This window comes from Wolffia australiana, chromosome 13, assembly GCF_029677425.1.
Source record: "Wolffia australiana isolate 7733 chromosome 13, ASM2967742v1".
Classification (NCBI taxonomy): Eukaryota; Viridiplantae; Streptophyta; class Magnoliopsida; order Alismatales; family Araceae; genus Wolffia; species Wolffia australiana.
Window position 1 is genome coordinate 16,014,046 of NC_135847.1, and position 20,627 is coordinate 16,034,672.

The 20,627-nt window shown below is 44.8% G+C and overlaps 3 protein-coding genes across 5 annotated transcripts; 1 reads left to right on the forward strand and 2 right to left on the reverse strand.

The window, feature by feature from the left end:
• Positions 1-1,383: 1,383 nt before the first annotated feature.
• LOC144711437 (uncharacterized) lies at positions 1,384-6,048 on the reverse strand. 3 transcript variants are annotated; one of them, XM_078585447.1, is made up of 5 exons: positions 5,434-6,048; positions 4,984-5,197; positions 2,571-4,906; positions 2,444-2,483; positions 1,384-2,359 (listed from the first exon to the last, which is right to left on the reverse strand). In XM_078585447.1, exons 1-3 carry the CDS (start codon positions 6,019-6,021, stop codon positions 4,593-4,595), a joined length of 1,116 nt encoding a protein of 371 aa, XP_078441573.1. In that variant the 5' UTR covers positions 6,022-6,048; the 3' UTR covers positions 1,384-2,359; positions 2,444-2,483; positions 2,571-4,592. The 3 variants fall into 3 exon arrangements, with proteins under 3 accessions (XP_078441573.1, XP_078441571.1, XP_078441570.1); XM_078585445.1 differs by having other exon boundaries at positions 1,384-2,483; XM_078585444.1 differs by having other exon boundaries at positions 2,444-4,906.
• LOC144710918 (cytochrome P450 77A1-like) lies at positions 2,933-4,477 on the forward strand. Its single transcript, XM_078584761.1, has one exon. The coding sequence runs from the start codon at positions 2,933-2,935 to the stop codon at positions 4,475-4,477; it is 1,545 nt and encodes a 514-aa protein (XP_078440887.1).
• A 149-nt stretch (positions 6,049-6,197) lies between the features above and the next one.
• LOC144711438 (Sas10/Utp3/C1D family) lies at positions 6,198-8,934 on the reverse strand. The gene is made up of 9 exons (XM_078585448.1): positions 8,859-8,934; positions 8,210-8,275; positions 7,990-8,077; positions 7,708-7,887; positions 7,147-7,335; positions 6,876-7,052; positions 6,636-6,790; positions 6,424-6,559; positions 6,198-6,330 (listed from the first exon to the last, which is right to left on the reverse strand). Exons 2-9 carry the CDS (start codon positions 8,263-8,265, stop codon positions 6,319-6,321), a joined length of 993 nt encoding a protein of 330 aa, XP_078441574.1. The 5' UTR covers positions 8,266-8,275; positions 8,859-8,934; the 3' UTR covers positions 6,198-6,318.
• Between the last annotated feature and the right edge of the window lie 11,693 nt (positions 8,935-20,627).

Below are 20,627 nucleotides of genomic sequence, written 5' to 3' on the forward strand. Positions count from 1 at the left end.
AATTTTGATTTGAGTTGGTTGGTTTTGTAGGTCTTATAATTCAGAAATACTACACAATTTTATAATAATAATAAAAAAAATTAATCTCCTAGAAATTGAAGTTTTTTATAGTTTTTAATGTGCACTTGGAATAGCTAGGTAAATCTCTCGTTTCCTCCTCTCAATCTCAGTAAGGGCTTGTATATTCCGCTCAAGCCTAGCGATTTAGAAGTTCAGACCAAGCTCAAGAAGAATGAAGAAGAAATTTCACTAAAACATCATCCAAAATACACTAAAAGTTCAAATACAAACAAGAAAAAAGTACCAGATAGGTTGATCCAAGCTAGAGCTCCTCCCTGTCTTGCAGCTATGATAAAGCACCATCAAGAATGACCCCCTCCTCTCGAAATTCGGCTTTTATACCTAGGTAAAAATAGTAAAAATTACCATTCTACCCCTAATTAGTAATTAATTTTTATCTATAAATGTAGGCTTGATTTCAATGATACAAATAGAAAGAGGGGATCAATACGAGCAAATCCATAAAAAAATCATCTAAATCGGACTTCTGGATCAAAAGTTATGAATAAATGAATTTAAACCAATATTAACCATTGGATTTAAATTCATTTATTTATATATATTTTTTTAAACCAGGCGCTGAGGTATCTTTCTCTGGTTCGTTGGTGCCCTTTCAACTTCTAAGTGCGTATTCCGTCTTGTTGCGCCACGTACCCCCCAGCGAAAATAAAAACAAAAAAAAGACTCAAACGTCGCGATTCAAATATGTTTTGATGCGCACATAAGCGTGCGTTTTGCCTTCGCCTTGACTAATTGGAATGCGCCACGTCACCGCATGTGCACGTGCGTTGTACACGCCGTGCGGCGGTGAACTTGCCTCCCAACGATGGTCCTCTTCAAGCGCCGTCAGATTCTCATCCGACGGCCACGATGAGGCCACGTCAACACACGAAGAATGCCTCTGAGCTTTTTGTGGAAAAACCCTTTTTAAACTACGCAGTTACAGATGGACGCCGCCCAAATATATTTGTGTATAGGCCCTTTGCACATTCTCTCTCCTCTGGTTTTTTCCTAAAACATTAAAAAATATATTAAACCATTTGCAATAAAACCCTAAAACAATTTAAATAACATCTTTACGCCTGCAACCATGACCGAGAGCTATTTTTGAGGGCCTTCTTGCAATGAAAATTTACGAAAAGTCCTTCAAAGATCAAAAATAATCTGAATACTCTTTTTTTTTCTTATAAATATATCTTTTTTTCTTCGAAAAAATGCATTTCTTTTTCAAATAAATCTCATAAAAATCCTAGAAAATTCTTTAAAATCCTAGAAAATTCTAGAAAATTCACTGAGTCATCCCCGTACTGATAAATCTCAAAATTAAATATTAACTTGGCATTTTCATTCCAAAACAATTAACAGAAAATTAGGGAAAAATCAGAAATCACTTGAAAACAGTGTTTTCATACAAATAGATGATAACAACCCCATTTTAAGCTCTTTAAATGCATAAAATTGAGCTAATAGCCTGAAATAAAGACCGAATTTAGGGTGTTATCAAGTATAAAGCGATAAGCATGTTCAATAAATCTGTAACAGTTGTGTGAAGGCCAATCTTGAGTCAGTTAAGTTAGGGAGTTAGTTTTTTAACAAGTCAAGAAATAAAAAGTCAGCATGGATCACTAGGCTTTAGGGAGATGTGGAGGCAGGAGCTGAGTTTAAGAAGAGTACAAGACTGGGGTTTTTGGACGACCAAGTCCTTGGACAAGAGTGTGGTCATGGTTTGTTTAAGTCCATAGGCAGTTATGAGGGAGTGCCTATAAATATGTATGAGTTCCATTGTTGTAGTATGCTGAGTGCATCAACTGGTTCCTTCCTCTCTCAAAGTGTTCTTTCTTCTTGTTTCTCTGTGTGAGATCAAGAGAGCGAGAACTTAATCTTTCTTTCTCTGTGTGAGATCAAGAAAGTGAAAACTTAATCGTTTTCCTCTTTGTGAGATCAAGAGAGTGAGTGCATGAGCTTCCTTCTTTGTGTGAATGGCCCAAGTGAGAGAGCTAGGTTCCAACAACAGCTAGGGGCATAAAATGATAGGCCTATCATTTAGTTATCCCATCCAGAGTCCCCGATGTAACCTATATTTTCATAAAATGATAGTGGAGCGTTTAACTCTTTACATGGAAATCAACATGGTGCTCTTGGCATCGACTCGTTGGTATCCTACGCCCATCTCAGTTGATCATCATTTCTCGTTGATATCATCATTTCTTGACATCGACTCGTGGTATCCTACGCCCATCTCAGTTGATCATCATTTCTCGTTGATATCATCATTTCTTGGCATTGACTTGTTGGTATCCTACGCCCAATACATTTGCCCCAGACCTTAACATTAGGAGACACAAATTGGGAACCTTCGATTTGACAAACGGAAATGTCTCACCATCTTCGAATCTTCCGCTTCGATCCACTGATTATGATACCTGCAGGTCACGTACGGAGCCCAGTATCTATGAAGCTCGAAGAGCAAGAATGGAGTATCAGAGTATGTGTTCTGTTTTCCTTCCTACCTATTTTCGTCACCTTCGTCACTCGTTGAGCGGTGCATCTGCATGGCGGTGCCTTTCTATTTCTTCGTTTTCCTCATGGGTGCAACTTTCCGGTCCGAGCTCTTCCTCGCAGCGTCACGAATGGCGAGAGATGGATGGTCTTTCTTCTAACCTCAGTCTGCCCAACATCGTCCAGTTTCCCGTTCGCAGCCCGGAAGGACAGTAATTGTGCCCTGCAGATCACTTTCCTACCAAACTCCTCCGGCCGCTCTATTATGGCGATACGATCGCCGCTCCTCCCAACTCTCGCATAAGACGAGAAGAAGAGGAGACAACGGCAGGTGGTGCGCAGCTTCTGTCGCTCTTCTATGGCCGCCTGCTCGATGTCATCTTCTTTCCTGAGCTCCGAGCTCGTGCTCTCAGTCTTCGGCGTTCTCTTCCTCTTCTTCTTCTTCGTTTCTTCGTGGACAAGGAGGTCCGGGCATGCGTGGAAACTCCCTCCTGGGCCCGCCGGCTGGCCCATCGTCGGCAATCTCTTCCAGGTCTCCCTCTCCGGCAAGCCCTTCATTCACTACGTGCGAGATCTCATTCCCCTATACGGACCCATCTTCACCCTTCGCATGGGATCGCGCACCCTCATAATCGTCAGCGACGCGGCGCTGGCCCACGAGGCCTTGATCGAAAAGGGCCAGCTCTTCGCCTCCCGCCCCACAGAGACCCCCACGCGCGCCGTCTTCAGCTGCAACAAGTTCACCGTCAACTCCGCCGTCTACGGCCCCCAGTGGCGCTCTCTCCGCCGGAACATGGTCTCCGGGATGCTATCTCCCTCCCGCCTGCGCGAGTTTTCCTTGCTCCGCCGCGCGGCCATGGACCGGCTCGTCGCGCGCCTCCGCGCCGAAGCGGCGGCCAGCGGCGGCGCCGTCTGGGTGCTGCGCAACGCGCGCTTCGCCGTCTTCTGCATCCTCCTCGCCATGTGCTTCGGCCTCGACCTGTCCGAGAAGGAGATCGTGGAGGTCGACCGGGTCATGAAGCGGGTGCTTATCGTGCTCGCCCCGCGCGTCGACGACTTCCTCCCCGCGCTGTCCCCTCTGTTCGCTCGGCAACGCGGAGAGGCCCGTCGCGCGCGTCGGACGCAGATCGCGACGCTCGCGCCGCTCATCGACCGGCGGCGGCGCGTGCTGGAGGCGCGCCGGGCCGGCGGAGCCGCGGGAAGGGACCCCGCGGCGCTGCCCTTCTCCTACCTGGACACGCTGCTGGACCTCAAGGTGGAAGGCAGGGCTTCGCCCCCGACAGACTCAGAGCTCGTGACGCTCTGCTCCGAGTTCATCAATGGCGGAACGGACACCACGGCTACGGCCGTCGAGTGGGGGATGGCGCGCCTGATCGAGAACCCGAGCATGCAGTCGAGACTTCAAGCGGAGATCGCGGCTCAATGCGGCGACCGAAAGGTGGAGGACGGCGACGTGGAGAGGATGCCGTTCTTGCAGGCCTTGGTCAAGGAGATACTGAGGAGGCACCCCCCCACTTACTTCTCCCTCACCCACGCGGCGGCGGCGCCGGCGAAGCTCGGCGGCTACGACGTCCCGCCGGGCACCAACGTGGAGTTCTTCCTGCCGGCGATGTCGGACGACCCCAGGTCCTGGCGAGACCCCCTCGCCTTTAACCCCGAGCGGTTCCTCTCCGGCGGGGAGGACGCGGACTTGACCGGCGTCGCGGGGGTGAAGATGATCCCCTTCGGCGCGGGCCGGAGGATCTGTCCTGGTCTGGCCATGGGCACAGCCCACATCGCTCTCATTCTCGCGAGAATGGTGCAGGAGTTTGCCTGGGCCGCGCTCCCGGGGCATCCGGTCGTCAACCTCCACGAGAAGGTCGAGTTCACCGTCGTCATGAGCCGGACTCTCCGGGCTATCGTCCGCCACCGCGAGTGATTTAATTCTTCGACGTCGCGCTTTCTTGTCGCAGTATTTCTCCCACCAGAATAACCGGCATCATAGCGTTTTTTTTCTGGGCACAGATAATCTATCTATTTATCAATCTATCTATCTATCGCGAGCAGAGCTCCAAGGCTAGGTCGTCGACTAGACGAGTGAACAGTGCGCGCGACAGCTCCGCCGCCAGCTCCGGCGCCTGGTCGGCGCGCCACCGCCAGGCGGCCCAGCCGCGTCGCAAGTCCGTCTCCACCGCCCGGCGGGCGAACTCCGACTCCGCCGGATTCCAAAACTCCAGCCTCCGTCGGACCGCGCTCGCCGAGTTCGCCCCGTCGTCGAGCTCGAGCGCGCAGCGCGTCCCGACGGGGTCGAGGTCAGCGGCGATGCCCTCGAAGCGGGAGATTCTGAGGAGCAGCTCCTCCCTGGTTCCTGCGGCAGCAAAGCCCCGATCAAAACACAAGACTAGAAGCCAAGGACAGCTCGTTAGAAGCCAGAGCGACGCGTACTCTCCAGAGAGGCCAGTCGGAGGCGGAAGCGGCCCTCCACGTCTCCATTATCCGCGTCTTCGTCGTCGGGGTCGTCTCCCTCGGCGGCGGCGCTGCATTTACCGCGGCGGCGGCCGTCTTCCTCCTCGTAAAAGGGTGGGTCGAGTACAGACACGGGGCTGGACTGCTCCTTGTCCTGGAGCGCAAGCGGAGTCGCGCCGTCGCCGCAGAAGAGCTGCCACATGAAAATAAGAGCGTCAGTCGCGGGACAGACGGATCTCTCCCGCGCCATGGACAAGGCTGCAGATTTCCTCGCGCGTTATCCGGGGAATTAATATTCCCCCCCCCCCCCCTCTTGCGAAGAGCCGACGTCGGAGAAGCAATGCACATGCACGAAAAATACGCGCCAGTCTCGCCGATAGCGGTCGAGCCCGGGACCGCAGGACTGACCCGAGAGCCACGCCGGCGTACCTGAGGGCTACGACCCGGCTCGGCCGCTGGTGCGCCTGGCGAGGCCGGCGATCCCGGATCGGCCTCGTCTTGCAGAGTCGAGCTCCGCACCGCCGCGGTGCCGCCGTCGGGCGAGGGAAGAGATATCGCCGGCTCGCCGCCGGCTGGCCGGGGCTCTCTGCCGGCGTCGCGCTTCCTGGAGAAGAGTTTCTTGGCGAGGAAATCGACGACGCCCCAGCGAGCGCGGCCATTGGGGGGGCTTCGATCTCCGTCGTCTCCTTCCTCGCCGCTCTTCCTCTTCCTCTTCTTTCTCTTCTTCCCGCGCGGCTGCTGCAGGAACGGCCGCGGGTCCTCCTCGCGCCCGCTCCTCGACAAGGCGCGCAGCGCGATGGGGGCGGCGGAGGAGGTCGACGAGGAGAAGGGGTTCCGCAAGAGGGCCAGGCAGGAGAGCAGCGGCCGCCGCTTCACGCTCCCGCTGCGGAGCTGCGCGAGCGACGCGCTGCGGTTCAGCGGCAGGGCCGGCGGGCGGCGGCGCTCCTGGAGAAAGCTCTGCAGCGCGAAGGGCTCCTGCTCCTCCCTTAGCACCTCGTACAGGAGCTTCTTCCCCATGCCGAGAGAGAGAGAGAGAAGAGGAGATGAGAGCCGAGCACTGTGTGTGTGTGGCCTCGGAATTCCCGATATTTTAAGGTTTTTCGGATCGGAAAGAGCAACCCGCACGTGCGGTTATATCCCTCGCTCCTTGGCGACCATGACGTCGCTCTCGGGGGCCTGGCAGAGGGCGGAAATGGGGAAAAAAGGGCGGAAGAGTCAAACTTGTATTATCCAAAGAGGACGATGGAGTCGGAGTCAAAAGAGGCGTGCGGGCAACGAATGATGTGCCGGGCCAACCGCCGGTTTCGGATCAGGTCAGCTTCTTCTCTGCAGACGAAAGTCACACAGTAAACCAAGCTCAGAGCTCGGTTCCGAAGACGAGAAACGACGACGCTTCTAGAACGGATAGAAGGGTCAAACCTTGCGCTTCCCGGGTCCTCTTCCTCTCTTCTTGCCGGGCTTCTTGCCGAGGAAGCTTGGCTCGTCGGGAGCAGAGCTGTTATTCCCCAGAGGTAAGGCCCTGACGTCGTCGTAGAAGTCCGACAGCCCGAGCAATCTGCAATGGGGCAGCGGTCAAGCACATACGCCGAAAGTCAAGTCAAAAAATGGAGCGTTGAGATTAAATGATGTACCCGTTTCTCGACTTGCGGAGATGCTTCTCCATCATCTTGTCTCGCTTGGTCACGGGAGCCCGAGTGAAGAGCTCTTCCTCCACCCTCGCCCGCTTCTCCAGCTTCGCTTTGTACCGCGTGATTTCTCCGCTCTCCGCGCCCACCGTTTCCCTCATCTGCGCGATAGAATTAGCGGGTGAGACGGGGTTTTAATGTCATACTTGATATTTGATTGGAAAAAAAAAAAGATTGAAAATTGACCTCTTGGGGCCTCCCTTCTATCTCGTCAATGAGCTCTTTGGCCAGCGTGCTCTGCTTGGACCGCACAAGCGCTTCTCTGTTCTTCCTCATTGCCTGCTTCTCCTTCCTCGACACTTTGTCATCCTCGTCCACGCTCGTGGGAGCGAAGCGAGGCGGGCGGTACACGCCGGACCCATTCTGCCAACACAGAAGAACAAGAGAAAACAAAGAAGAAGATGATGAACAAGAGTGAATTAGAGTAGAAGACTCCCCCAACGCCATCGCAATGTACCTGGGCGTCCGGGTCGATCTTGCTGACGAGCATGTCGGGGTTTGGTTTGTACTTGAGCGCATCTCCTGAATCCAGAGGATTATCCTTTGCTTGCCCGTTGGCTGCCGCTCCACTGTCCGGCTGAGGATTGCTCGCAGCCCTCGTGAGTTTCTGGATCTGATAATCTAGCTTCTTATCTATCGGGCGAATCTGCACCCCAGATTAAGTAACAGGATTACTCATTTTTCACCGATGTCAAGATTAAGTAAAACGCAGCGGCAGATTAGTTGGGTTAAGCACATCCGGACAATGTTGATGTCTGAAGTTCAACCGTCCTCTCCTTTGAGAAAAATTTTGTCATCATCAATTAGGCCTGTTGACAGGGTTGCTGAGTTTTTTTAACTGGAATTGACCTAAGTTGACTGCTGACGTTGACGGATGGCGTCAACCGTCCGTAACCTCGTCAATCACCCTATATTCGTCAAGTCACATAGAGTGGACGACGTTGACAATGACTAGTGCCCAACCCTATCGTAAACCCTAGAGTAATCTAAAACCTTTTAAACGAGTGTACACACTAACCTTCTCCAGAAAAAGTCTAATCTCTACCAAACTCCGCACCACGGGGTGGCCTTCGATGGAGAGCCCTTTGGCCTTGCGGAGCAAATAATAAACGATGCACTCGCAGTAACTCAAGAGGAGGAGATGCTTCGCGTCCAGATAGCTCATTCCATCTCCAGTGGGATACTGGTTCTCTTTCACCTGAAGAGGCGATTTTTAGAAGGGAATATTAAAACGGGTAACTAAAACACTGATTTTTATTTTCCCATGAAAGAAGAAAGCTAAGGAGAAAACTGTGCCCACCTTGGCTGTCAGAGCTTCTACCTTTCTCCTGACCAAATCTAGCCCGCTCTTCATCTCCTTCAACAGCCCCACCAACCTTGGAGCGTCCCTGGGAAGGAGGAAAAGTCGAATTGAAGATGAAACATGAATTTTAGCAAGGAAAACTAGAGAATGAGGAATACAGCCTCGAGAAGAGAAAATTCACCACAGCCGCTTGTACCAGAGCAAGGAATAAACTTACTTGGCTATAATTTCAGGGCAGGACGTCACCTTCTCGGAGACCAGGGGGCCATCCATAGCTCAAAATCTGAAATACACCAGCGTTCAAGACAGACGGTGTTACTTTCGCAAGCAAGGGGTAGTCAGACCAGGATAATCTAGCACATCGGGGATGAGACGAGGATAAACTAGCATTAAAGAAGAGAGAGGGATGTTAGCTGAGGAGCACGGTGTCGGTAAGGAACGCAAAGGTTTCCAAGGAGCATAGCTTTCCATGGAGCTGGATTCTTGGGAAGACGGCAAATTCTAGTCTCAAATCAGATTCGGGGCGAACCAGAGACAACCGCTGTCGATCGAAGATGAAGCGACGACGCGCAATTGGGACTAGGAATTCTGTGGCGCGTCTTGGTATGTAAAAGTCGTGGAAAACGGGTGAGAGAAAACCCTAGAAACGGGATGGGCCAGGTGTCCACTCAAACGTAACCAGCCACCGGCGTCCACGCTCCTGCCCCGCCGCCAGTGATTTCCTCTGCTATGAGAGACGCAGGGAGAACCCTAACTACGGGCAACGTAGAAGCCATTACCCCTCTCCCTCCGAGGCGAGACCTCGCGGCTGGGAACCAGACCAGATTCAAGTAGAGCAAGCCCGAGAAAGACGTGGAAAGTGTTACCTCGACGCGTAGCTCGCCACGGACTGCTTCCACCGCCGCCACCGCCGGGCCGACCTTCGTTGCTCTGGGAGACGATTAGGAACGTCCTCCAAAGAGGATTCTTATAGGTTTGGCGACGGAAGACGGAACGGAACGGAAGACGGAACGAGACGGATGGGGATTCGGCCAGTCATCCGTCCCCATGCCTCTCAGCCTCACCTGCGAGTCTGTGGCTAACCTTTTCATTAGGGTTTGACGATTCCGGTCCAGTCCGTCTTTTTGGCATGTACCTAAACCTTACTTGAAGTTCGGTCCGGTTTTGGTCCGGTTCGTCATCCTCTGAAATTTCCTCCACTTCACCATCTTCGCCTTTGTTCTCCTCATCGGGTCTATAGGCCCCACATTTTGAAGTCATCAATATGGATATAGATTCTGCATATAGCCTTCCTCGTTTAAAATTGACAATCCCTCTTCTTGCTAAAAAGAGGCACTCTGATGGCGCACTCGAAGCACAAATAGGGAGCAACTCCTTTGCGACAACTACAGGACGATGATATTTTGAAGACCCAACTTTAGACCATCATTTGAGTGGGTCATCATGAGGACCAATCCAAGGCTCTTTCAAGTATTTATCTAATTCAGCTCTAGTGGATCTTTGACTTGAACTTGTTGTTTTGTGAGGCTAAATCAATGCAACCATTAATTTTGAGTGCTTTGCAAGTATAGATGGTTGTTCTTCAATAGTTTGTTAGTTGGTTGAAGTTAAAGAGCTGGAAACTTTATTGAGCAATTGTACAGTAGTGTGGATGATTAAGAAAAATTCAGCATGGGGAATAAACTCAAGATTCTTTCGTAGGTCTAACATTGTTGCTACGGGGAACATAGCCATCAACTTCAAGTGATGTTGATAATCTATCAATTTCTCCTTCATTGCACCGTATGCAATTTTAAGCGACCTTGTTTGTTCCTTGCTTGGTGACCTTGAGAGTTAAGGATGCATATCCTTCAGCACATGAATAGCAGAGACTAACTGATCTAACAAAAGTTAATGCGCACTCAAAACAGTAGATGTTGTAATGATTTGTGACTATGAAAGGATGTTAGTAGCATCACGAAAGCCATCTAGTTCATCAGAAAACATTTTCAAGAGATCCCACTCTTCAGCCATGATTGAATAGCTAACTTCGTTTGTGTTTAGATAACACTTACCATCTTGTCTAGCACAATTCTCTTCTCGTGAGTTGCTTCAATCATTTCATATTTAAAGCTCCACCTGGTAGGCACATCTTCAATAAGCAAGTTTTGATTTTCCATGCCCAAATCATGGCATAAAGTACGATAGTGTAACTCTCTATGGTGAAGCTCTAGCTGCAATGACGAGTCTTCGAAGTCTATATAGAATTTCTTTAAATGAAATATGAGTACTATTGAGGAGTATATTTTGGTCACCAATATCTTTACAAAGTGAGCTGTTTACCCATATAATGTGAGCCAAATTATGTGCTAAATGATTTTCAAAAGAAGGATTTTCATTAGAAAAAGTTAGGAACCTTAAATACCTAGCTTCTTCAGGCCTCTTTGAACCACCAAATTTAGAACATGTGCCATGCATGGTGCGTGATATTGATCAGTGAAATCTGAGCCAGAACCCTTCATGTACATTTGTAAAGTTTCAACATGGTTTTATTATTACTGGCATTGTCAATTGTGATAGCGAGCACCAAGAAAAAAAAGGAAAAACATTTCAAATATTTAACTCCTACATAATATGAATTAATGAGGTAATTACTACATACCTTGTTTGTGAGATTTTCGTCCTTCAACACATTGTGCACTACCTCTGCCAAGTAAGCACCTTGATGAGAACCAATTAATTGACAAATAATTAGAAATCATTCACAAAGTATCCATGTTGTATCAATCCAATGAACAATGATCCCAAGTATAGCTACATGGTTTGAGGTTGTCCAAGTGTCCATCGTGAGTGACATTTTTTCTATTAGCTTGAGTACCTCTTTCAGCTTAGACTTTTCCTGCATAAAATTTTCAGCTGCTTTGTGTTGTAAAGTCTTGGAACTTGGAATATATGCATCATCACTTTGTGCATAGAATGTTAAAACATTCTTAAATGTTGGATGGTCAATAAGTGATAATGGTAGATCCACACTCACAAAAAGCTCCAACAAAAGTGATTTTGCTTCTTAGTGATATCTGCCTGAATACTTTGCAGCCTTTGTCAAATAACACGAGATAGGTTTCACGACAACAGGAAGCTTTAAGTCATTGTATTCCTTGATATGCCATGCTTTTAGGTGCTTCTATGACCTTGATGTGCTCCCCGTCTTTTCCCTGGTCACTATTCTATTTGTTCTTTTACAAAGTTTAGATTTTTAGTTACCGTCACTATTTTTAATATAGTACTGCAAGACAGGCGATGACTTTTGACGATGGGAAGTCGGGGAGTCATCCATTATCTCTAAATCAGTTCTTGCAGTGTCCATTACATGGTATTCACCCAAATCCATGAATCCAAAGCTGATTGGACTTGGAAATTAAAGAGAAAATAATAGAAAATTTAGTCAAGGTGGCATAGTCCAAGAGTATTAACCAACATAATAAGAAATTTTAGTACCCAAACAAAACCAACTCGAACATGAAAAAAGGCTCCTATAGTATGAAAAAAGAAGAAAAAAAGAAACAACAGGAAAAAAGGAAGTTGAAAAAAAGAAGAATAAAGGAAGAAGAGGAGAATAATAAAAATAAAAGAAAATGACAATAAGATGAAGAAAAGAAGAGGAGAACAATAAAAAGAAAGGAAGACGAAAATAAAATGAATAAAAGAAGAAGAGAACAAGAAGAAAATAAAGGAAGATGAAAATAGAAGAATAATAGGAGAATAAAAGAAGGAGAAGAGAACAAAAAAATAAAAAGATGTAAAAAATGAAGAAGAAAAAGTGGAAAATAAGAATAAATAAGAAGAAGATAAGATTAGAGAAAAAATGATGAAGATAAGAAGAGAAGAGAAGAATAAAGAAGACTAGAAGTGAAGATAAGAAGAAAGGAAGGTGAAAATTAGAAAAAAAAAGAATAAAGGAAGAAAATAAGTAATGAAGATCAGAAGAGAAGAAAAATTAAAAGAGGAATACAACAAAGAAGAGAAGAACACAGAAAATAATAGTAAAAAGGAGAATGATAAGATAAGAGCAAAGAAAGATGAAAAGAAGAAGAAGAGAAAAATAAATAAGAAAAGAATAAGAAGAGAATAAGAATGGATGAAAAGAAAACCATATGGATAAGAAAGGAAGATTAAAAGATTATTAGAAGAAGAAGATGACATAAAGAAAGAATAGAACAAGGAAATTACAAGATAGAAGGGGGACGTGCTGAACAAATAGATCTTACAACCGAGCTGCCGAGTGGGGACGCGGGCGTGTTAGTGTCGAGCATGTCTACGCGGGGAGGAGGGGGGTTGGGACGGTCGTGCGGCAGCCCAGCGACAAGCAGGCAGGCGGTGGTGATCAAGTGGGCTGGCCGCCAGCACGCGGGGCGCCAGCAGCCTGAGAGGTGGCGGGCGAGAAAGGCGCCGACAAGTGCACGGGGCGGTGGTGAACAAGTGCAGCGGCAGGGAGCGTGGGAGAGGGGGAGGGTCTGCCATCTCCTAGGGGACTGGCCGATTGATCCATATCCGGTCTGAAGGTTAGACCGGATCGGTACCGGTTTATATTAAGTATTCTTTAATATTTTTTTCTTGGCCAACCCTACTCCCTGAGCATTGAGCGTTGCCTCTTACCCACCCCACCCACCTATGCACAGTTGTGGCTTTCTCCTTATCGTTGTACTCCCAAACCCCATCCCACGCACTCAATACACATCATTTAAGGCGCAAATGATGAATACTTAATATTTTCTATAGACATCATTTAATGTTCCACTTATCTTGGGCCACTTCCTTAAAGGTTAATGACAACAGCTTAGCTAGCATAAATGCTCGAAGAGGGTTGATTGAATGATGTTATCTCAAGCAGTTAAGAATGTCTAAGCTGAATGGTTCTGTTGTGTCTTCACTAGCAAAAATTAAGGCACATCAAGACTCAAGTACACACTCTAGGCATAACAAATGCGCAAATATCACTTATGCAAAACAAATAAAGTCAGCATGATTTCTCCTGTATTTATCAACCTCCAATTTCTCTTGATTACACATCATTTTTTGCATTATAAATATGTATTGTATTAAATTATTACATGCCCATATAACCTGTTGTGTCACTTCATTATAAACAAGATGATGCATAATGATCTCATTGTCTTTACAAGACAACCAAGCTGGATATCAAAGGTGAATTTTTTAATCCTACTCTGGCACATAAAGAGTGTTTATGTTATTTATATATTAATAAAAATATTATAAAGGCTTCAAGTTATCTACACCATGAATAGGCCCCTCCTCAGGTTGATAATCTTGCATCACTTCCCACTAGGGAACGACACGTCCAGGGCGTGACGTCTCAGATGTGAAAGAACGGATGATGGCTTGTGATGGATGGTGATGTAATGATATGTTCTTCAGTCACAGTCATGCGTCCCAGGTTTTGCAAAAAAAACCATCACATACCCGCCACGCGTGCCTCCAGAGTCATCCCGTCATGTCACCATCAGCTTGACGGCGTCAAAAAAATAGTTTCTAAATTAGAAGTTCTCAGAGCTTACCTTCTCTAAGCATTCCCCATCAGGTTGAAATCGAACGCTCTTCTCCAATCTCCATTGATTTTCCATCGAGCTCTTGCCAGGTCAAACGCTCTTGCCAGGTCGAGAGAGCTCTTGCCAGGTCGAGCTCTTCTTTGAGTTCCTCCTTCTCCATTGTTTCTCCGTCAGCCGGGGACCGCTTCCGCCAAGAGGAGCTTCTCCATCAAGCAATAAGTCATCTTCTCCATTGATTCTCCATCATTTTTTTGCAAATAGAATGTCTCTTTGATCTAGCATCAATGGTTATCTGAGTTAACTCTGATCATATTTTGAAGTTGATCCGCGTTTACGATGTTGGCGACATTGAATCTCCCTATTTCTCTATCTCCTATCTCAATTTCTCTATCTCCCTATCTCAAACACTCTCTGGTCTCACTCTCTCTATCTCCCTATTTCTATCTCTCTATCTCCCTACCTCCATCCCTTTCTGCTCTCCCTATTTCTCTATCTCCAAACCTCAATTTCTCTATCTCCCTATCTCAATCACTCTCTGATCTCACTCTCTCTATCTCCCTATTTCTATCTCTCCATCTCCCTATCTCGATCCCTCTTTCTATCTCCATCCCTCTCAATCTCAATCTCAATCTCTCTATCTCACTATCTCAATGACTCTCTGCTCTCACTCTCTCTATCTCCCTATTTCTATCTCTCTATCTCCCTACCTCCATCCCTCTCTGCTCTCCCTATTTCTCTATCTCCCTATCTCAATTTCTCTATCTCCCTATCTCGATTACTCTCTGCTCTCACTCTCTCTATCTCCCTATTTCTATATCTCCATCTCCCTATCTCCATCCCTCTCTGCTCTCCCTATTTCTCTATCTCCATATCTCAATCTCTCTATCTCCCTATCTCAATCACTCTCTGATCTCACTCTCTCTATCTTTCTATTTCTATCTCTCTATCTTCCTATCTCCATCCCTCTCTACTCTCTCTATTTCTCTATCTCCCTACCTCTATCCCTCTCTACTCCAATTAATTCTCTATCTTCTTATCTCAATGTCTCTATTTTACTATCTCTATCACTTCTCATTGAATTTTGTTACCTGGCTGCATACACCTTTTTTGTTTCCCTTCCTGTATTTCAGTCTCTTTTTCTATCTACATATATACCGATCTAGCTTCATGTCTATCTTATTGTACACATGTGCATTTTTTTAGCCATCTTGTATAATTGATTGATTATCTAACAGAATATTTATCTCCATAATGGACATGCAATGTTTTGGTACCAACTTGATTCATTATCTTCCATCTATCAATGTACTCCTTAATACTTCAGACTTCAAAAATATTAAATAATTTGCATTTGTTTCTCACTCCAATCCAGATATCCATCTGTCTATCAATCTCATCAAAGAACGAGAGGTCATTTGAAGACCAAAAATTCTGACATTCTACTCGAGTTGCCATACATAGTACGAAAGTTTCAATGTCAAACTTTGGGTGCCCTGTAAACGAGGTACGCTTGAAGGCAATAATTACATACATAGCTCCATATTTCTGATGTCTATTTTGTGATTTGTAACCAGCCATTATCTAGAGGTTTTGCATTTTTAGTGATTCCTTTTGAGTTTAGAATGATGGTTACGCTCTTCATATATTCAGAGTCTTAGTGATTTTTCTCTTCACTATTTCACATGGGGTGGTTTTCTTCACTCCCCAAATTCTCAAAAGACAAATAGGAGACTTGAAATTTTAAAAATATTTTTGCCAAATCACATAAATAATTGTGCTCATGTGATGATGACGTAGCTCTAATAGTTGCATGTGTTGTTTCTAATGTTCATAGTATCTTTATGTTAATTTCATGGAGATTTATCCATTGAATGAGTTAATTTTCGAACTTGACTAAATGTGAATTTTCACCAATTCTCTACGACACAGTCGCCGTTGGAAACTCCAATTAGCTACATGTGTGTTGACTTGGCACTAGAGTCATCGGAGGAGGATGTTCAAGAAACCTCTCTACTGGTGGTAGGGCTGTCATGTCCGATACACAAAGGGAAGGCTGAAACATTGCGATATTTCATGGAGGTTGGGTCAGGCATACGAGCGTGCCTATTATGTCACAACCAAAAATATGACCCACTACGGAATAGGTTGAAGCGACGAAAAGACGGGTTGACAAACATATTCTGGAGGCACTTAGAGTTCAAACATGGCAGAGTATACAACAAGCTGAAGGGCACTAATTCCAATCAATGGACAATAGCTGAGGCATATGGGCAAGGTAGTGTTGTCACGAAGACGTTAAAGAAGACAAAGGAGATCATAGCACAGTTTGTTTGCCTCACGGACTCCCCATGTGCCATTGTGGACAACGCGGGGTTCAAGATTTTGTGGAAGTAGACATGGTCGTTATGTTCTGTTCGTTTAAAATGAACAAAAAATTTGCACAAACGAACTGCACAAGGGGCTGTTCGGTGTGCTGTTCTTTTTAAGTGTGAAAATTTGAATAGATGTTCGAACAATTTGCACAAACAAACAAATTTGAACAACCGAACAAAATTCGCATAGCTGAACAAAATTCACACAACCAAAAAAATTCGCACAAACGAACAAATTCACACAAAACGAACAAATTCGCACAAACGAACAAATTCGCACAAAACGAACAAAATTCGCACAAATGAACAAATTCGCACAACCGAACAAATTCGCACAAAAAGAACATAATTGTTCGGAAATTGAATAAAATGCACTAAATTGCAAAAAATTGTTATGCATCTACGAAAATATATTATACTAAGAATAATCTAATTTATTATGACGTTATACTAATTCACAACTCGCAAGTCACAAAACACCATATTCAGTATAATTCTATCAGTACAAATCTAACAGTCATTGAATCTAGTGATAATGGCATTTATATTGTAATGGTACCTGATATGTGAGGGGTTTATGTCATTGTTGTCACTAAGATTTAAGAACAAATTTTGGATTATTTTAATGAATTCATTTGGCAATTTAATCAGAAGAGGGGATTGTGCTGAATTCATTTTGGTAATTCATTTCATTTCATTGGGTGACATAACTGAATTCATTCGGTTTTAAAGGAAAGGAATTAATTAATTTAATAGACTTTTGAGAATTAATATAATTAAAATGACTTACATGAAACGGAATGTACTTCCATATTTTTATAGGATTTGGTTAGAGGGTGGAACGATTAGATTTCAATAATAATATATTTAGGTATTTCTTCAATAATAATGTAACTTTTTTTAGTTTTCATACCTAAGAAACAAGGTATGATGGATGTATCCAAACCGTAATGAATTCAAGATGTCGTTTTTGAAATCAAATGTTAGGGTTCCTAGTTTTGTCAGAGAGAGAGCAAGAGAGAAGGAGAGGGAGAGGGAGAGAGTGAGTGAAAGAGAGAAGACGAGGGAGAGCATGAGGGTGAGTGAGAGAGAGGAAGACAGAGGGAATGAGAGTGATGGTGAGAGTGTGGGACATAGAATTGGAGAAGGAAAGGGATAGGGAGATAGAGGGACGAAGAGAAAGGGCGGATTAAAGATAGAGAAAGGGAGAATTTGATAGATAGAGAGTAAGGGAGAATAAGAGAGAGAGAGAGAGAATCAAAGAATTAGAAGGAGAGAGAGAATCGGAGATAGAAAAAGAGAAGACCAGAGAATGATAGAAAGGGAGGAAGAGATAATTAGGGAGAGAGAAAGATGGAATTAGGGACCGCGAGAAAACTAGAGACAGAGTTAGGGAATGGGAGAAAAGTAGAGAGGAGAAAGCGAGGAAAAGAGAGAATCAGATAATTAGAGAGAGAGCGAACGAGAGAATCAGAGATAGAGAGAATAACAGAGAATGGTAGAGAGAGAAAGAAAGAATTAGAGAGAGAGAATGAAAGAATGAGAGGTAGATTATGAGTGAGAGAGGAAGAGAGAATCACAGAGAGGTAGAAAGAAAAAATGAGAAAGTGGGGGAAATAGAGAATTAGATGAAGAGAATCTTATAGAGATAATTGGGGAACTGGAGAGAGAGAGAAACAGAGAATAAGAGATAGACAATTGAAGAAATAGATAGAGAGAGAGAGGAAGAGCAAATCACAGATTTAAAGAGAGAGAAAGAGACATTCTGCAATTTTTCTCATCAGTAATTTTTCTTCAAAGGCCACAATCTCTCCTCATGGCGGGAAATTTAATTTTTGAAGAAAAATTAAACACTGTGTGGACACATATCCTTGAGTATATATGTATTTTAATCCACCAAATGCAAAACCTGTGGTACACCATGTATATTTTTGAAGAGTATGACACATTTTTGTAAGGAAAATAACTCTCTTCAAAATTGAAGTCCCTCTTCTCACCCAAACCTTCAAAATTCCAGTCAGATTTCTGGCTAGGTATTTTCAGCTGCAGAACTAGCTTTCCACCTCCTGGCCGAGTATGCTCTTTTGGCGATGGTTGAATCATGAGTAGCGCCCTCAGCTTGATGACCAGCACTCCTGCTCATTTTTAGAAAAATTGGCATTATCAGGTCATTTCTAGAACCAACTTCTTCCGTGTGTCTCTCAGTATAACTTTCTCTCTCTTGCTCTCTCTCTCTCTCTCCCTTCTTTATCCTCTCATCTCTTACTCTTTCTCTCTCAATCTCTCCCTCCCTCTCTCTACATTTCTCTTTCTCGCTATCTCTCTGTTTCGATATTGCAATATGTCATCTCATCTGTTATTTATTTGATATGGATGAATAATAGAATGGGACTGATGACCGAATGGTGACAATGGCAAACTTTTGCAGATGACGGGAGAAAATGAAACCCATGAACTCTTTCAAAGAAAAACCCCATGAATGGATGACTGAACTTGTGTCTGTTCTTTTGTGTTGGATTGTTGTTTCTCCCTTTCAAAGTTCTTCTTCTACATCGGCAGCCTCTAACATCTTCCTCAGTAGAAAGACGGAACGACAGTTTTGAAACAACAAACCCCCCCCCAAATTTCTAGAACAGGAATTGACTAGTTTAAAGAGTTCTCCATCCATTCGCCAAAGAGAGAAAGCAATCTTTTGAATAGATGACTCGCATTCAAATGTGTCGATGTTAATGAGAGAAAAAACAGCTCAAAATAAACACAAGTCGATGAAAATCTAAATCTTTATCCATCTTCCTCACTAGAAAGACATAACGGCAGTTTTGAAACAACAAAAATCCTCCCCTACAATCAATAGAACATGCATTGACTAGTTTAAAGAGTTTTCCATTCAACCAACAAAGAAAGAAAGCAATCTTTTGAACAGATGAAACACGCATGCAAATGGGTCGATGTAAATGAGAGAAAAAACAGCTCTAAATAAACGCAAGTCAAGGAAAATCGCAATCTTTAACAATCTTCCTCATTAGAAAGAAGGAACGACAGTTTTGAAACAACAAAAATCATCCTCAACAATCCCTGGAACAGACATTGACTAGTTTAAAGAGTTCTCCATCCAATCGACAAAGACAGAAAGCAATCTTTCGAATAGATGACCGGCATTCAAATGGGTCGATGTTAATGAGAGGAAAAAACAGCACAAAATAAACACAAGTTGACGGAAAACATAATCTTCAACTAACTTCGTCACTAGAAAGACGGAACGGCAGTTTTGAAACAGCAAAAATCGACCCCAACATTCGGTAGAACAGGCATTGACTAATTTAAAGAGTTTTACATTCAATCGACAAAGACAGAAATCTATCTTTCGAACAGATGACCGACATTAAAATGGGTTGATGTGAATGCGAGAAAAAACAGCTCAAAATAACAATCAAGTTGACGAAACTCACAATCTTTAACAACATTCCTCACTAGAAAGACGGAACGACTATTTTATACAACAAAAATCCTTCCCAACAATCAGTAGAACTGGCGTCGTCTAGTCTAAAGAGTTCTCCATTCAATCATTCGAACAGATGACGGGCATTCAAATGGGTCGATGTTAATGCAAGAGTAGAACTGACCAAGATGGTGACGAGACGCCTAAGAGGGCTGCCATGCCGAGCGCAGAGAAGGATTTCGCGGGCGGAGTTTCTGAAAGCTTGCTCGAGGCGAGGAACGTTCTCTGAGAGAGAATAGCGCAGCTGATTAAGATCTAGGCCATGAGGGAGAAAATTCCTTCTGAAAAGTTGCGAAGAAGATGAACCAGTGTCTCGTTTCCTTGATCTACGCTTGGATCTCCCGTCATGGGATCGAGAACGGGGTTCATCTTCTCTCGAAAGAATAAGATGGGGGGCGTGGGCCGATTGCTGTGACTTGCGCTGACGCCGATGGGTGTTGATTGTGAAGGTGAGTGATGGGCTGGGTTGAGATGTTGGTGCCGAGTATCAACCGCACCGTTGGAGATGGTCGGCTCTGCGAAGGTCATGGCGGATGTTGTGAAGGCCACCGTGGGAGCGAGACTCTGAGAAAGAGAACAACAATAATTTTTTAAAAAAAAAACCCTTAAAAAAATTTGCACAATTCGCACAATGCGAACCACACAGCCGTCCGTGCAAAGTTCTGTTTGTTTTCAACAGTCTTCTGTTCGAAACTCTGAACAATTCGTGCAATTCGCTCCAATTCGCACCAACGGAACATAGCTACCACGTCTATGTGGAAGTACGCTGTAGAGACGAAAGTTGAGCCGCCAGGTTTGAAGGCAATAAATGCTACGACGCGTAAGCTATACAGGACCATGAAGGGAGGCTCATAGAGTTATTGGAAAATGTCCACAAGGTTTCACTAATGGTGGATGCGTGGACTGCTGAGAATTCGTGCAGTCTTCTCGGCATCACGGTTCATTGGGTGAACAACAGTTGGGACTTATGCGAATGTGTACTTGCTGTACGCAAGCTAGCGTGGAAGCACGATGGTGAGAACATGAGCACAATAGTGCTCCAAGCATTAGAAAACTTTGGGTTGAAGACGAAGGTTGGCGACATCCCTTATGGCTTCATTTTTGGTTCATACTACTGATAACTTGAAAAATTATAATGTTTAACTCATGAATATTACATTATATTTATGTGTTTCAATGGCCATATTTACATGTTATCATATATAAATGGAGATAAAT

Excerpts from the sequence above, each read along its gene's own strand:
- LOC144711437 (XM_078585447.1), bottom strand. The coding sequence starts at position 6,021 with ATGGGGAAGAAGCTCCTGTACGAGGTGCTAAGGGAGGAGCAGGAGCCC. Across the intron at positions 5,198-5,433 it reads AGCCGGGTCGTAGCCCTCAG|CTCTTCTGCGGCGACGGCGC; the intron begins GTACGCCGGCGT and ends TTCATGTGGCAG. Across the intron at positions 4,907-4,983 it reads CCGACTGGCCTCTCTGGAGA|GAACCAGGGAGGAGCTGCTC; the intron begins GTACGCGTCGCT and ends TTGCTGCCGCAG.
- LOC144710918 (XM_078584761.1), top strand. The coding sequence starts at position 2,933 with ATGTCATCTTCTTTCCTGAGCTCCGAGCTCGTGCTCTCAGTCTTCGGC.
- LOC144711438 (XM_078585448.1), bottom strand. The coding sequence starts at position 8,265 with ATGGATGGCCCCCTGGTCTCCGAGAAGGTGACGTCCTGCCCTGAAATT. Across the intron at positions 6,791-6,875 it reads TAGAAGGGAGGCCCCAAGAG|ATGAGGGAAACGGTGGGCGC; the intron begins GTCAATTTTCAA and ends TCTATCGCGCAG. Across the intron at positions 6,560-6,635 it reads CTCCGCAAGTCGAGAAACGG|ATTGCTCGGGCTGTCGGACT; the intron begins GTACATCATTTA and ends GCCCCATTGCAG.